Here is a 17602-nt window from a genome sequence, read left to right on the forward strand (position 1 = left end):
TCATAATCAGATGGTGATTTTGGCATGTAAAACCCCACAATTTTTTTTCAACTTAACTTGCATGTGCATATTATTATTCGATATTCGATGCTAAGTATTAATATATGATTTGTATTGAAAAATTTTGATATTTGCACACCCTTACTTCACAGTAAGTCGGTGGTAACTCCGTTACCGACTTCACATGGAAGTCGGTGGTAACTCCGTTAGGCAGGATACCAGCAAACTATCACAGGAGACGAAAGATCTGATCAAGAAACGCCAATGTATGAAAGCATCTAACCCTACAGCTAGAATAGAACTTGCAGAACTTTCGAAGTTAATCAACAAGCGTAAGACAGCTGACATAAGGAAGTATAATATGGATAGAATTGAACATGCTCTCAGGAACGGAGGAAGCCTAAAAACAGTGAAGAAGAAACTAGGAATTGGCAAGAATCAGATGTATGCGTTAAGAGACAAAGCCGGCAATATCATTACTAATATGGATGAGATAGTTCAAGTGGCTGAGGAGTTCTATAGAGATTTATATAGTACCAGTGGCATCCACGACGATAATGGAAGAGAAAATAGTCTAGAGGAATTCGAAATCCCGAAGGTAACGCCGGAAGAAGTAAAGAAAGCCTTAGGAAATATGCAAAGGGGGAAGGCAGCTGGGGAGGATCAGGTAACAGCAGATTTGTTGAAGGATGGCGGACAGATTGTTCTAGAGAAACTGGCCACCCTGTATACGCAATGCCTCATGACCTCGAGCGTACCGGAATCTTGGAAGAACGCTAACATAATCCTAATCCATAAGAAAGGGGACGCCAAAGACTTGAAAAATTATAGACCGATCAGCTTACTGTCCGTTGCCTACAAAGTATTTACTAAGGTAATTGCAAATAGAATCAGGAACACCTTAGACCTCTGTCAACCAAAGGACCAGGCAGGATTCCGTAAAGGCTACTCAACAATAGACCATATTCACACTATCAATCAAGTGATAGAGAAATGTACAGAATATAACCAACCCTTATATATAGCTTTCATTGATTACGAGAAAGCGTTTGATTCAGTCGAAACCTCAGCAGTCATGGAGGCATTACGGAATCAGGGTGTAGATGAGCCATATGTAAAAATACTGGAAGATATCTATAGCGGCTCCACAGCCACCGTAGTCCTCCATAAAGCAAGCAACAAAATCCCAATAAAGAAAGGCGTCAGGCAGGGAGATACGATATCTCCAATGCTATTCACAGCGTGTTTACAGGAGGTATTCAGAGACCTGGATTGGGAAGAATTGGGGATAAAAGTTAATGGAGAATACCTTAGTAACTTGCGATTCGCTGATGATATTGCCTTGCTTAGTAACTCAGGGGACCAATTGCAATGCATGCTCACTGACCTGGAGAGGCAAAGCAGAAGAGTGGGTCTAAAAATTAATCTGCAGAAAACTAAAGTAATGCTTAACAGTCTCGGGACAGAACAGCAATTTACAATAGGCAGCGAGGCACTGGAAGTCGTAAGGGAATACATCTACTTAGGGCAGGTAGTGACGGCGGATCCGGATCATGAGACGGAAATAATCAGAAGAATAAGAATGGGCTGGGGTGCTTTTGGCAGGCATTCCCAAATCATGAACAGCAGGTTGCCATTATCCCTCAAGAGAAAAGTATATAATAGCTGTGTCTTACCAGTACTCACCTACGGGGCAGAAACCTGGAGGCTTACTAAAAGGGTTCTACTCAAATTGAGGACGACACAAACGAGCTATGGAAAGAAGAATGATAGGTGTAACGTTAAGGGATAAGAAAAGAGCAGATTGGGTGAGGGAACAAACGCGAGTTAATGACATCTTAGTTGAAATCAAGAAAAAGAAATGGGCATGGGCAGGACATGTAATGAGGAGGGAAGATAACCGATGGTCATTAAGGGTTACGGACTGGATCCCAAGGGAAGGGAAGCGTAGCAGGGGGCGGCAGAAAGTTAGGTGGGCGGATGAGATTAAGAAGTTTGCAGGGACGGCATGGACACAATTAGTACATGACCGGGGTTGTTGGAGAAGTATGGGAGAGGCCTTTGCCCTGCAGTGGGTGTAACCAGGCTGATGATGATGATGATGATGATGATGATGATGACTTCACATGCTTTTTTATTGCACTTTGTCAGTGGTCACAGTAATGCTCCACACGTCTTATCAGCAGGATCAGCCAGCCATGAACAGTAAATGATAAAAGCAGAATGGGACTCGCACGTCAAATTTTGCAAATGCCAAATGCAGCCTCTACCTACGTTACTAGAATTTCTAGTAACGTTGGCCTTTACGACTTACTGGCTAGTATTGTCTTGCTGTTTGTGCATGGTTGGTGAGTGCTAGATTGAGTAGGCTTTGCTAGTTTTGGTTTCGAGGAGGCACCGGCATCATGGTCAACGATAAATCAAAACTATAATGCATGTATTTCTATTTCTGCTCGACTTGATGACCAAATTGGTGCACGGCCGTACAATGCAATTGGAGTCAGAATTATCACACAACTTCCTGTAAGGTGTTCGAAATATCAGTCATCCTTATCTATCGACTTTATGGGGCCCACAGCAGTGCTGTAAGTAGAGCTGTCAGAAAAATCAAGCATGTCTGAATAATCGGTTGGCGACTGTATTTACAGATAAGCTTATTGCCTAAATTATTTTCTTTTTCATTCCTCGTCATCACTTATGAAATAACCAAGTGGCAGCGAGAGCTGCATGACTTATTTGTTCCAAGATATAGCATACAGAACTGGAGACATAGCGCGACATGGTCTGTAGCGGGGAAAACCTAAGAATGAAGTTGCAAGCACATGATCTCTCTGGCTCGAGGACAACTTGTATATATACACCAGCCAGTTATGTTTGCCCACTTCTGCAATATCATGGCAGAGCCAAATTTTTGTGTCAACATGTCTCGAGAATTATAGTCTGGAGAGTGGAGGCACATGTATGTGCAGTGCAGATTCATAGGGATGGAGCCTGTACTGAATTCTCTCATTGTCGCCTAGTTTGTTATGTGGCACTTCTTTTTAATGCAGATAGCAACGGACAAGCGGTCCTTCTACCTGACAGCTGACTGTACATCCACCATGGAAGAGTGGGTACGAGGTGAGTTCCCCCTTGAATGCCGACGCCGTGCTCTTCAGTTGCTTGTGCCATCACGTGACCGCCACCTCCAGCTTCGGTGGTGGGAATAGTGTCCTGCTTCAGGTGACGCTGCAATTGGCGTGAATTCTAAACTGGTTGCATATAAGGCGGCGTAATTATTTGACGCGCTCTCGAGGAATTGAGGCTTCATACCGTAATTGCGAAGTTGACAGCTGCCTAAAAAGGCAAAACGAAGGACACAAAATATTCGCGTCATTTGTACTGCTGATGGGTACAGTCGTCATGAGCATAGTACCATGAATGTGAACATGTGATGATTACATCCATCAATTTGCTTCTAGCTGCAGTTTCTGACGCTAGGTGGCATGCGCGTGGTCTTTATTATCGGTTGCTTGAACGCTTGCACTGGAATTGTGGCTTTCCTGCACACCACATTTCTGGGAAATTTGGTACAATTTCTGTCATTTCCTACAGCATGGGAAAGGTTAGAGGTTGATTATGAATCGCAAGCACTCTGCTGTGCAGTTTGTGCGCCTGGTAGCATTGCCAGGTTGTCGCCACTGAAACCATTGTTTGTGCATCCATTGCAGTGCTGCAGCAGGTACTGCGCAATCGCCAGCTGGGCAGCAGTCATGGCACGGGCGAATCCGGCCGGCCCACGGTGGATGGCTGGGTGACCAAGGTCAAGCATGGCCATGCCCGTCGTTGCTGGGGAGCCCTCATTGGCCGCACCTTCTTCTACTATCGGGCCCCAGATGACACGGCAAGAGCACCTTCACACACCTTCTTAGTGCTTTTTTAAAGGGTTTGCAGGAGTACTTATGCGAAATATTTCTCTCTTAGGCGAAGGTCCGAGCCCTCCAACCACACATAAGAAATACGGTGAACCGCATTAATTCGACATTCGTTAATTCGGAACATTGAATAATTTGGACTCGTCCTCTGGTCCCGGCAGGCATGTATGTGCATTATTTAATTCAATCAAACCCTCCTTCATATGGACGTATTTTACCGCACATCGGTTAATTCGGCAACTCTTGGAGCTTGGCGCGCACGGACCACTGCAAATATGCGACACAAAAGAGCTAAAACCGCGATAGCGTCCAACCGAAATGAAGCGGTGGAGTTCACATCGCCATAGTCATCAACGTAAAGTGTACGTAAATGACAGCAATGCTGGAATTCTTTGTGCCTAGTTGTGCCTTTAAAGCCCTTATTTTTGCATTTACCACCATGCATAACACCGTACTGGCCTAGTGCCTTCATAACTGCGTAGTCGCCATCCATGAGCGAGTTGAGAGCCACCGTGGTTTCCTCCACAGCAGTTGCGGCAAACAGTAGATGTATTTTGAAGCGGTGTGCGAGTCGGCTGCATGCCACCAGAACTGCAAGGTCGCCATCCATGATCGCATCAATAGTGGCCTCAGTTCCATCCGCAGCGCTTGCAGCAAAGAGTATTTTTGTTTAGACTCGATGTGCATGTCGGCTGCAGCCCTTCAAAGCTGTGTAGTTGCTGTCCTGTCCATGATTGCGTCGAAAGGTGCCACGGCTCTGTCCACATTTGTTGCAGCAAAACGTAGTTTCGTTCTGACTCTTTGCGCGTGTTGGCTGCATGCCTCCAGAACTGCAAGATTGCCATCCGCGATCGCATCGATAGTGACCTCGGTTCCATCCGCAGCGGTTGCGGCAAACAGTATTTTCGTTTTGACTCGATGTGCATGTCGGCTGCAGCTCTTCAAAGCTGTGTAGTTGCTGTCCTGTCCGTGATTGCATTGAAAGCGGCCACGGCTTTGTCCGCATTTGTTGCAGAAAAAGGTAGTTTTGTTCTGACTCGGTCCGTGTGTTGGCCGTATGCCTTCAGAACCACAAGGTTTGCGTCCATGATCACATTGACAGCGACTGTGGTTTCGTTCACAGTGGTAGCAGCAAACAGTTGTTTCGTTTTGACTCTTTGCAAAACTGTCGAAGATGGAGAGCACCAGCTATATCGTGATGGACGGACAATCTGTTGGCGACCAGCTCGCTGGCGGAAAAATTATCGGGATATGCGCACAGTAGTGGAAATGGTGCTTCAGATGAAGGCACGCACCACGGCCGTGATGAGAAGGAAGTCGCTTAGCCTTTGCCGTTGCGACAGCCAGTCAGTCATGAGATGATGAGAATTGCAGCTTCCGCACTGCTTTTGTGCAAAATAGAAACAGGATTTGGTCGTTCATTCAGTAAATAAAAGTGTGTTGGTGCAGTAAGCATTTGTTTATTGTTTGCTTGATACCCTCAATAATTCGAGGTTTGTTTAATTTGGACATTTTTTTTAGTCCTGTGAAATCCAAATGACCAAGGTTTTACTGTGTTGCCATTATGAATCAATGGTATTCCCAATGCGTAAATCAGAAGGCACATTCTGTTTATTTTTGACACTGTTTCCAGATGATGCTCTGTTATACTGTTAAACTTCGATATAATGAAACTGGTAAAATTGCAATTTGCTTTGTTGTATCGAAATTCTGTTATATTGAAATTCAACCTTTTATCTAAATAAGCACAGTCGCCGATGGATTTTTTACATGGAAGGAGCCGCAAAATTTTCCTAATTATCGGGCAGGCAGAAAAAGCCAATTTAAATGAGAAGAAACATAAGTTTGTTGAATTTGAGAGTCGGCAACGAAAGATAGGATTTCCTGTCGTATTGACGATATCTTCACATTGGTGGTAACAAGCGAAGCCATGCACGCTTTCACATTCACTCCTCCCCTGCGGCTGATAGTGTCGCCCGCACTGGAATGATGCGATCGTGAAAAGCGCTAGCAGTGGTGAACGAATGCTTCGTCTTCCTGTCGCTTCAATGCGTCTCCAAAAGTATAGGTCACACAACCTCCAGCACTAAACACATGGGAAGACACCACACATGATGCCACGCCATCTTGGCATGCCCCCACTTTTTGTGTGCCTAATCGTTCATTTTTCGCCTACGGCGGCGTCTCTGCATGCCTGGCAATATATGTGCTGAGTACCGGCGCTTTCGAGACACTTCAATTTTTGTCGCAAAAATTTATCTTTGCTCACGTGGCAGATTATGTCTAAAACAGGGTGTGCGTACTTCATATGCTCTCAGCCATGCGCGGCCATGGCCGTGCCTGAGAAGACGATGCGCGCCGGCCTCCGCCCCCTCGCACCTGCTTTACCGCATTATGGCGAGCTCGTGCTCCTTACCTCTCCCCCTTTCCCCCAGCTAACACAGGAAGAGGGAACTCATTAATCCATTATCCTTCTCCAGTCACCCTCGCAGGCTTTTACTTGCACCCAAAGCACACAGTGCCCAGGGCATGATAGGATCTTATCGCACTTTGACTTTATAGGAAACATGAAGCAGCTTCGCCTCAGTGGTCGCTCTTGGTCATGTGGCACACGATTTGAGAGGTGTGTTCCCAAGCAGCTGCTTGTGATTCAGCCATTTGACCATCTGCATTCGCGGTAGTTTTCATTTCTTGTCTCGGTATCCCTTCACATCGGCAGTGAAATTTTGTTATATTGAAACCAAGTGTAAGCACACTTCGTTATATTGAGGTTCTGAATATATAGACAAGAAGTTATAAAAAGTCAAATACTACTTTGTTATATTGAGATTTGACTGTAGTAGAAAGCAGCATCATAGTTATGAACAGTATCAGTAAAGTAATTCACTGCAACAGAAATAACAGAAATAATCATTAAAAGTAAAGACAAGACAGCACGGCATCCAACGTAAGCACAGAAAAAAAAGTTGCTGCTTTCCATCGCAAATGGCATGAGAAGGCTTATGACATTTAATAATGTAAAAAAGGTGTTTTAAACATAGTGCCGTGTTTGCATTTAACTATTTTGATATATTTTAAAGTACTGCTCTCGAGGCTAATGCACTTTTTTTTGACCCAGTGAGCTAAGATCATCGAACATAGCCGCTGGCGAGCAAGTTATGCGCAAAGTGGCACTACAACTTTCTGTGCGACAATCTGCGAATGACATTCATGGTGAAGTGTACAGTTGACTCCCATTAATTCGACCCTTGCAGGACCGCAAGTGTTGGTCGAATGATCCAGAAGGTCAAGTTAACAAACAACGACAAAATAAATGGATTCAAACTTATTTATTGCTTGAAGTAGTCTGTTATCATCGACAGGCTATTTCGATACAGTAGTACTACAGCAATTATACCTGTCCTCTTCGATTACTAATCCACACACCTCAACACTGTTGTCAGTGCTCACAAAATTGTGAAAAGAGACATTGCCAGAGCAAAACGCTAGTTGTCGTCGTCACTACAGGACAGGTTACTCTCGTCACTGTCATTGCCTAGGGAACCCGTAGGTGCCGTCTGCCGGACTTGCGTTTTCACACGTTTAGTAACCGCTGCATGCATGAGGCGGTGCCGGCATCGGGTAAAATCAACTGAAGCAACACGCTTTCGCATTCAGACTAAAGAAGTCTTCCCTTCACAGCAATATATGGTTTCTTGGCAAGACATTGCAGTGCATTCGAATTAAGGGAAAAGTCTAATTAACGAAGGTTGAATTAACGAGAGTTGACTGTATTTACTCGAAAGAGTCCGACACTGAACTTGTTCATCTAACGTGGGGGCATTCACTTTCTTGCGCTGTCTGTTAGAACCCCTTGGGGCAGATTCCTCTGCGGGACGCTCGAGTGGAGGAAGTGCTGCACCTGTCGGACAGTGATGAAGACGAGGCGGGCGGTGACAAGAGCGAGCGCAGCGGCACCACTACTCAGCAGCAGCAGCAATTCACGGTGGCCTTGCTCCCACGGAACCAGTCGCCCACATACCTCCTGTTCCCCACCAGGCAGGATATGGTAAGAGGCTGTGCCCTTTTGCGGGAGTTGCGTGTCGAAGTACAGTGTGTACGAGGGTTGGGCAATGTTGTCCTGTCACCAGTGTGGTTGGCGTTGTAGAGTGGCCTGTGTTCTTTGCCATAAGCACCGCAGAAAACGATTTTGCGCTTACCGCTGCTTTGCTTGTTCTCACATATCAAAACAGGATCGCATATTTTTGGTCTGAATATCACATTTACGCGTGTGAGGCCTGCACTTTTCTTTTTCTGTCTTTCTTCCTTCTTTTTTTTTTTGATGTTTGTAGTCCTTACATTGCACTCAGCCTGCTACACAGAATAATGCAACCACTAGCAGCCAGCAAAGAACACACACTTATTAAGTCGTCCTCGTCACTTCTGCTGTACTCGTCGTTTAATGAACTCGCCTCGTGGGTTCCCTCCCAAGGATGGTCTGCCTTCCATTACTTTTTGACATTTGTGTCACCTTGAAGCTCTTGATGAAAATCTCAAATGAGTCCACACGACACACTCTAAATCGACACACACACACATCTTGCAGCAGTGCCTTCCCAGTGCACCTGCTGAATCTGCTAAACAATGCGTCTCAGTAGAACTGGTATCATTGAAGCGCACTGAATAGATCTATGCCGCAGTGTGATCAGGATCTGCCAGAACATGATGACAGTGCCATTGTAAGGAGGACAGTAACTAGCGCATGTAGTTGTGGCTTGCGAAAATTAACCAACATGCAGGCGTGGCCTCCAAGATTGCAATGGCATGCAGGTGCGATCTCAGAGGCCACACACGCGCATATGCCCGTCACGCTTAGTGAAATTTCACTTTCCACATTTTCTTGCTCCAAAGTGACGGTGCGGGCCCTACAAAAGTAAATATGGTAATTCAGTAGTGCACTTGGCATTGTTACGTCTTTAGTTTGCCTAGAAAAAAAATGAACTAACTGAAGCAGGGGTGCGGTGCAAGTGATCTTCTGTTTCAACACAAACCCGTTGCACCTTTTGCGCAGGATGCGTGGCTTTACCACTTGACGGTCGTGTCGTCAGGAGAGAACACATCAGGTAGCCAGTACGAGCAACTGATCAGCAGGCTGCTCGAAGTGGACGGAGACCCAGGTGAGGAAGGCCGTCTGGCGGGCACGTCTGTCTCGCTTTGTCTTGTGCAAGCTCGTGCCTGAAAGAACCCTAAAAAGCATTGCATAGCTCGAATTTTCTGTAACCCTTTGCGTGGTACAGGATCTCGCAGGCCTTCGACGCCCTGCAAGTACCTATATTGAGATTCTTAAGGGGACTATGTATAATAAACACAGTGGGTTATTGCTAATTTGACTCCATTGAACTCCATTGAACTCCATTGAAGTTTATCAATCTACTCGATCCCGGCCAGACTTTCTGATCAACGCCCATTCATTTCTATGGGACAGAGCTTCCATGATTTCAATGCTTAAGTTGGCCTTAGCCGGATAATTCAAACTGGACTGGCCAGCATGCAGGCATGTGACCTCGCAGGTGACCTCAGTGGGCTACAGCATCTGTCTTAACAGTGCTAGGAGACGGTGAGCTTGGAGTGTTTGAAGAAACACAGGGTGGCCACAAGTGTGTTGTTTCGCTTTTTGCCCGTGACCACTTTCGCCGAGTGGTCGTGGTTCAAATTGGTCCAAATCGTCCAAATAGCATGTACGGGGTGATAATTTTTAAGTGTTGTGGAATTTTTCAAGATTGCCTGTTGCACATAACATAATTCTAGTCCTTCAGGTAGATTATTTAGAGAGGTGGACATTACTTGCATGAGAAATTAAAACACATATTCATCTAATTAACATATATTTACTAATGAACTATGTAATTGATTGCCTTACGGCACATATTACAATTTACTAATTGTAGCCAGTGCCTTTGCAAGGTGTTTCCACTCGGAATGAATTTCCAGAGTGACGCCAGTTTAGAGGTATGTGCCATCAAGCTTGCTGTAAAAATGCACTGTTGTTCCACTTACTTTTTCCACAAAACGCTCTTTTATGCATTGAAGCACAAAAGTAACTGGAACATTCATGCATTTCGTCCCGCACTTTTGGAAGTCATATCTCGAAATTGGTGTTGTCCTGGAAAAATCATTCCAAGTGAATGCGTCCTGCAGACTTACTGGCTACAATTTTGAGTTACAATATGTGCCAAAAAAGTAATTCACGAAGAAGTTAATTACTGAATTTTTGTTAATTAGTTAAATATGTGTTTCCGCCTCATTGAATAATCCAGCTCAGTGACAAGGATTATGCCATCTGCCACAGGCGAATTTTGAGAATTCCATAAAACTTAAAAATGATCACCCTGCAGAACATAGTGCACACAGAGCCATGCTGGGAACTGTGGAAGAACTAGAGCGCCACTGATGTGGCCTCCGAGATCAGAGGCCACCGCTGCCGTACTGCTTTGCCCTGAAGCACCCTGGAAACATGCCTTGAAAGCACGATTGCTCTAGCTATATATACCCTAGCATGGTTGAAAGCAAATGATTTTTCTCGCGTCTTCTGAAATCCGCACACGGCGTTTGCTCGTCTCGGCACTCGAACCTGTGCAACAGTCGTGCGCCCACCTCTGTTGTGCTTCGGAGCTTGGCGTGTGCCCTCCTTTCACAGCATCCAGGTTTGAAATTCTCGTGGTAACAGTGTGATACTTTTGAAAACGTTCACTGTAATCTGTTCGCAGTTTCAATACGCAGTGCCGGAAAATCATAAATGCCGTGAAATGTAGTCATAACCGATAGATTGTTATGAGTGGTTTTGACTGCGTAGTTATGGGAGAGTTGTCGTGGTGGCTGGTGTGTACGTAGTCGAGATGACAAAAAAAAAGAAAACTGCGTGCGAAAGGCATTGCAAGCGGGCAGCGTGTCTGCATGCATTCTTCTTTCCCACCTTACTGTGCTACATTTCGAAAAAAAAAAACCATTGCTAGCATTCTTATCTAGTGGTGCTGTCTATCATCTGACTGGTGACATTTGTAGTGCTGCTGCTGTGTTCCATTAATTAGTGCATACCTTGTGGCGTGTGAGTGACTGCTGCCACTGTTGCGCCGTTGCAGGGAGTGTGGTGTGGCGTCACCCACTGCTGCTGCACAGCAAGGAGCCCCTGAGCCAGCCGCTGACCAGCCTGGCCTCCGAGGAGCTGCAGTCGCAGGCGCTGCGGCTATTCAAGGTGTGCGCCCCCCCCTGCACCGAGTTGGGGCATTCTCGTGTTGCAATCGCTTGGCAGACATGAGAATGTTGAGTAGAATGGCGGACTTTCATTAATACAATTTTTTCGCTTAATTCAATATCAGACAAAGGTCTCAGCCTACACCCGTTCATTTTGACGGGCTAAGGCTTTTGTTATTTCAATCCTGAAACTGCCGCCTCTCTGGATAACTTGACTGATATTCACGCATGTATGGTGGACCCATTAGCGACCCCAATGGCTGCGGCATCTACTTTAGTGCTGCTAAGGAACAATCAATGTATTGAAGATGTGCTATCTCCTTCCAAAAAATGATTAGCTTGCGTTTGACAGTGTCTCAAGCGAAAACAGCGTTGTGTGTGGTCTTGTGCTTGGCGTGCAGTCCCCGTGCCATCATAGATGTGCGTTGCGTGTGGTGTTGTGTTCGGAAGCAATGGGAGACTTACTTTCTGCGTGAAAGGTACCTCACCTCCTGAGACCATTTATTTTTGACATTTCGTTTCCTTCTATTTTGGCTAGTAATAAATACTTTTTAAATATTCTTGCAGGCAATGCTCCTTGGGTGGCCTTTTACATGACCTACTGCATAAGCTTAGAACTTCTGAAAGGCCTGGATAAGGGCCTTTCAAGAAAAGTGAAACTGAAGAGGTCATGTAATTTACACCACAGATAACCAATGGTTTAGAAAGTTAATGCTTGGTGAGAAAATAGGGGAAATGGTGTAGGAACTGAAAACAAATTTATTGTGAGTAATGACAACAAAAGACTTGTCAGTTAAAGCAACGCTGAAGAGAAACGTATAAGGGGTTCCAGCAAGTACAGACGTGAGCACAAGTAAAAGGAACCAGCGTTGTCCTGTCCGTTCCTTTTATGTTTGTTCAGTCTGTACTTGCTGGAACCCCCTATACATTCACCATGCACAAGATGGCCCAGCAAACCACACTACTAAAGAGAACAATTATTTGAGCTGTTTTAGTAAACCACTCTCATGCAATACCAAAAAAGCCTCTTGTGCTGCGAGAAGAAGCTTGGCAAGCCAGAAAAGATGCAGAAACAAAGGAGAGGTCGGTTAGCCACCTTGGATGTTCTCCCACCAGTTTGCCATCACGCCACAAATCTTGACTGCATCTGATCAGGCCTAGTTAGTGTTTCATCGGTAAAGACAGACTGCATTGTGTTCTGAAAGAGCGAAGCACTGAACTTGGCAAGTTTCAAGAGTTTTTAAGGAGCCGCAGTGTTGAAATGCGTGGCGCCACACTGATGCACTGGCACTAGGATCTCGTAGTGAAATTCAACAAATGGAATTTTGACCTTCATTTTTGGTTTAGTAGTCAACCAGTCACAGACCGATAACTCTGATACCAATAATTCAGACATGCTTGATTATTCGGGTAGCTCCGCAGCACCACCGCTAGCCCCATAGACTTAATGTATGCGGACAACTAAAATTTCGTACACTTTACAGCATGCCGTGCGATAATTCGAAGCCTGACTGCATGACTTTTTGCTAATTTGGCCACTGAGTCAAGCAGAAATAGCGATATTTTCATTTTGATATGTTGCCCGCCATGTCTCCTGCACCTCCTAGAAAACAAAAATTCCAATGCCTAATCGATTTAGTAGTTGTTGATAATGATTTGGTGCATGCATTGAGTGTACTGTTGTCTATCTGTAGCAACAGCATGGCAATGGTCGAGATGCGGGCCTCGATATTGTAGTGGTGCCTTCCGCTCGATTCTATGCCTCTCAATTTTATCATTCATTGTTCACGGCTGGCTGACCTCATTGATAAGGCGTGTGGAGCGTCGCTGTAACCACTGAAAAAGTGCGAAAAGTGTGAAAAGAATAGCATAAAAGGCATTGCTAGAAAATGGCAGCCACGGAATGCCAGGCAAGCATATGTGTGCGCAGCAACACGTTGCCGAACTTGGGTCGTATTCACAGACGATTACTTTGCATTATCGCAAAATTTTGCTTTAATGGGTGGCAACGTTTCTGCACTATTATAAGTATCGTGCATGGCACTGTTCCAAAAATGCCATCGCTCGTTGACTCCAATGTGTCCTGTGCTGGTCACGCAAAAGATGGTGCTCTTGTCACTGTGACAAGAATGCCATTGCTTGTTGACAACGATGTGTCTTGTGCTTGTCGTGTGAAAGACAGTGTTGGCACCTTGCAAAGAATGCCATTGCTCACAGACGCCAGTGCATCTTGCGCTTGTCACGTGAAACTGATGGTACCTCCGAAAGTGGTAATTAAAAAGTATGACGCACCTTTTTTGGCCACTTCTGGAATAAAGTCACTACTTTAGGGCAAATGCGTTATATCAGGCTTCCGATTCGGCAGTCCCTGTCGAGTCCAAATTATCGGTTGGCTACTATTAACATGAAATTAATTATAGGAAGTTTTGAAAGAATAATTTACCAGTCTAAAACTGATGGTAGTGTTTCCCTATAGTGTTCCTATAGTATTTAGTCGATGCAGGCCAGGGGTAAATTGGAGGTGTTCGGAGATAGGCCTTTTTTCTTGATGATGGTAATGTGTTCCAATGTGTGTGTGCTTCCCCCCAGTCAGTGCAGCTCTTCATGGGTGTCCCCCTGGAGGCATCGGGCATCGACTACCACGTGGCCCTGGCCCAGAACTCTCTGGCTCAGTGCCTTTCATGCCCTGCGCTCCAGAACGAGCTCTTCTGCCAGCTGATCAAGCAGACATCACCACTGCCGGGGGGACACCGGCTGGCTGGCGTACAGGTTAGTACTGCTTTCATTTCAACAGGACACATCATTCCCAAAAGAAAGGCAAGTTGGATTGCTAAGTTATCCATCTAAAATGGCAAGCAGGCAAGTCCATTTTTGCTAGAGCAAGTTACCTGGGTACTCAAGGAAACATCACAGTAACATGGAAGTAGCAAAGCGACAGCTGGTTTCCAGAAATCTTGTCACTCTATGTAGTCTGATCTAGCATTCACCTTTAAGCAGGAGCCACATGGCATGAATCTCTGTGTGATTCAGAATGCATACAAACAGCTGCATTCAGCGTGTTTTCAACGGGTCCTTACAGTCGAAGCACTTAGTTTTTTTACGTTACACATCACATCAAACACTGCATAGTACCACCTGTCTTCTGCATTAGTCCCTACCCTCAAACAAATCTATTGCTAAGATGGCTGCCATTCCTTATCTCTATGTGAAGCCATACCATCTGCTCCTCATCGCATGGGCTCCTCCTCTCATTTCTTTTATCCCTGGCCATCAATGTCATGCAGCAACTGCTGCTGTGCGCTACTCAGTCCCTGTTCCTGTGCGACTCGTCCTCCGAGAAGGGTTCCCCGACGACCGACAAGGCTGGCGGACCACCACCCCCGCCAGCCCCGGCGCCGCCGTGCCATCAGGCGCCGCCGCCCCCTTACCAGCAGCCAGCTGACTGGGTGCTCGTGCAGGGATGGCAGCTGCTTTCCCTCGCAGTGGCCCTCTTCCCGCCACGCAACAGGACCCGGTGGCTTTTGAGAAAGCACCTCTTGCGGCACGCAGACTCCAGGTGATTCACTAACCAGCCATGTGAAGCATGGTGCGGTATTCACGACACGAGTGTGGAAAGCTATGCTGACATACAAACATGCCACAGGGCAGGGAACAGGACAGAGGGACCTCGTTAGAATGAAGCCACATTTGACACAAAACTAGTTTCATTATATCCACGATTCCTTATGAACACGTATCTATTAAACTCTGATAGCATGCAGACAACTTTTAGTTGCTTCTTAATATTCGATAATTTGTTATATCCATGTTTGTTATATATTGCTGTTTGACTGAACATACTAGGAGGAAATCTGGGGCTGCCATCATTCAGCTACAATGGGAACAATAGATAGTATGTGAATTTGTTTAATCTCGGTGCTTGTGGCTTCATATGTTCATCTGGATGTATTTATTTGCTTTATCTTTCTTAATTACAGACAGTCATATCTTTTGTATATGCTTGAAGGGGCCAAGTCTCTGAACACATGCGTATTCATTTTGAATTGTTGCATTTATTATGCAACATTTTGTTCAATAGACGTTGTCCAAATCCAACACCCAGCTATGGCACCCTATGGGTAACAAATATAGATTTTGAAGGCGATGCTTTTGCTGGCTGCAAGCAACGGAAGCGATTGCAAGAGCTGGAGACATCTTAAGGACATCAGGTTTTAGACGTCACCTATATGTTCCATTTGCCAAGGCACAAAGTTGTAAAAGCACGAAGTTTAGGCAAATCTCCATGTATTGCCCCATCATTCAAACATGCTGTCTCTGCTGACATGTTTGTAGCTCCCATAGACGCTAGTGCCAAATTTCCATCTAGCAATTTTTGTGGGAAACAATGGCCTGCAGGCAGTGATGAGGTAATTAATGGCTGTCTTCCTGTGTTGTCACAAGGGTTCGGTCAAGCTGGCATCACATTTTCAGGCAAATAAAAGTTGGTTGAACTTATTGTGCAACTGAATTGGATTGGCATCACGAGATGATGAATGGTAGCCTACCGATATCCTCAAAATGTGCTTAACTGCTTGACTTATGTGACCAATAACTTGGAGGATAATGTGAAAACTTGAAGAAGAAGCGAAGGATCACACAGCGAAGGTTGAATTGGATAATGACAGGTGAACATTAAGAAACGGAAGGGCGACAATGTGCAATAGGCTGTCAGTTACCAACACGATTAACTGATGATCTAGTTGTGGATAACAGAGAAGTGGAGTGTCACTGTGTGGCAAAGGTCATGTAGTGCGTAAACAAGATAACCAGTACAAGAGTTCTGCAGATTCCTGCATAACTCACTGTTTTGGGGCGCGCCATGTGTGCAAGACTTCCAAAACCGCCTCGCCGCAGGAGCGAACCGGGCCAGTACGCGTCCTTCTGCGGCCGGGCCCTGGAGCGTGCCCTGAAGGCGGGCAGCCCTCGGGAGTGCCGTCCCTCGCGCATGGAGGTGCTCAGCATCCTGCAGCGCAACCCGTTCCACCACTCCCTGCCGCACTCCATTCCCGTCCACTTCCTCAACGGCACCTACCTGGTGAGAAACGGGAAGGGGGCGGGCGCAGATGCAAAGCGCAGGTTGGACCCAGACCTTCCTCAGACTGACCGCGGAAACACTTTAAAACGCTGGAGTGAGGAAATGCGGTAGCAGGAGCGAGGGAATTGACCTTTGTGCGGCCTCGCTTCGACGCGAACTAAGTGACAAGAACACAGCGTGATGCGCCTAGATGCGTAGACTCCTGTCTCCGCCAAAGATCGCTTTCAAGACAGGGGCCACGCGGCCGTGCCGTATGTAGCAGCCGCCGGAGTAGAAAGCTCCTCCTATTTGCATGAGTCCCGCGCGCAAGTTTCGGGAACTTCGAACGCCCGTGATGCGGCCACATTTCCGTCCGTCTCTGCACATGTGATAGTTTTCCTTTTAATTGCGGCATTGTGGTGAACTCGGCATGTCCTTGCAGTCGGCACTTCCATGCTGATAGAGCAGACACAGAAAACGGGACGACAGATGGTGCACTAACCTAAGCGAAAGGAAGCATTGCTTAAGCACATGTACTGCAGCACATGGAGGAAGGTGCGACAGCTAGGCTCGAAACGCGTACGAGGCGGCCATTTTGAAATTTTCGATTCTAATGCGCATGCAATTTGTGGACCCATCTTATCAGAAAAAAAGTGTGCGTTAGATTCAAGTAAATACGGTATTTTCATAAGAGATCGAATTTCAATATAATGAAATTTGATATAATGAAGCAAGTTGCCAATTTTACAGACTTCCTTATATCAAGGTTTGACTGTATTGGAGGGTCTTAAGACACCATATCATAGTTTTTGTGCACTCTCTGACTCGCCAGCATTCGCAATATATATATATATATATATATATATATATATATATATATATATATATATATATATATATATATATATATATATATATAATTACAAGAATTGAATGAGTAGAAGGGACATAGGTGCCAATCACAAAATTCACTGTCTTCATTATATTGATGCTTAAATTGACTTCAAACATAATCTGTTCTCATTTGCACAGGGCCATACAATAAAGTGCTCTTTATTTTTGCTTTCGTAGGGGACATGGTAATGTTATCAGTGCGAAAGAAAAGTTGTAAACTCGTTCCAGATAGCAGTTTTGTTGCAGCTGCAGTTAACAACCAATTTTTCAAAAGTGCTCAATAATTCGGATACCTTCGTGGCACTGCCATGGACCCCATAGAGGCCAATGCATAAGGGTGTTTGTTGTCTCGGACGTGGAAACCCTTTGCTGTCCGATTTCCCGGAATTTCTGCCATGACCATGGATTCGGAACGGCAGTAATCCTCCACCGCGGCCACTTTCATTATGTCGCAGCATCAAACCAGCGCTCCCGCATGCCGTTTGGCTAGCAGCCATAGCCACCAGCGCGG

At 45.6% G+C, this 17602-nt stretch overlaps 1 protein-coding gene across 2 annotated transcripts in view; it reads left to right on the forward strand.

The window, feature by feature from the left end:
- LOC142563796 (uncharacterized protein CG43867) overlaps positions 1-17602 on the forward strand; it is a 94182-nt gene that overhangs the window by 46687 nt on the left and 29893 nt on the right. For both annotated transcript variants that reach the window (XM_075674414.1, XM_075674416.1), the window contains exons 12-19: positions 3051-3120; positions 3711-3883; positions 7762-7962; positions 8965-9070; positions 11033-11145; positions 13734-13913; positions 14429-14700; positions 16038-16218. In XM_075674414.1, coding sequence (XP_075530529.1) covers positions 3051-3120; positions 3711-3883; positions 7762-7962; positions 8965-9070; positions 11033-11145; positions 13734-13913; positions 14429-14700; positions 16038-16218 — 1296 coding nt within the window. The remainder of the gene's footprint in view (positions 1-3050; positions 3121-3710; positions 3884-7761; positions 7963-8964; positions 9071-11032; positions 11146-13733; positions 13914-14428; positions 14701-16037; positions 16219-17602) is intronic.

Source organism: Dermacentor variabilis, chromosome 11 (genome assembly GCF_050947875.1).
Source record: "Dermacentor variabilis isolate Ectoservices chromosome 11, ASM5094787v1, whole genome shotgun sequence".
NCBI classification, from domain to species: domain Eukaryota; kingdom Metazoa; phylum Arthropoda; class Arachnida; order Ixodida; family Ixodidae; genus Dermacentor; species Dermacentor variabilis.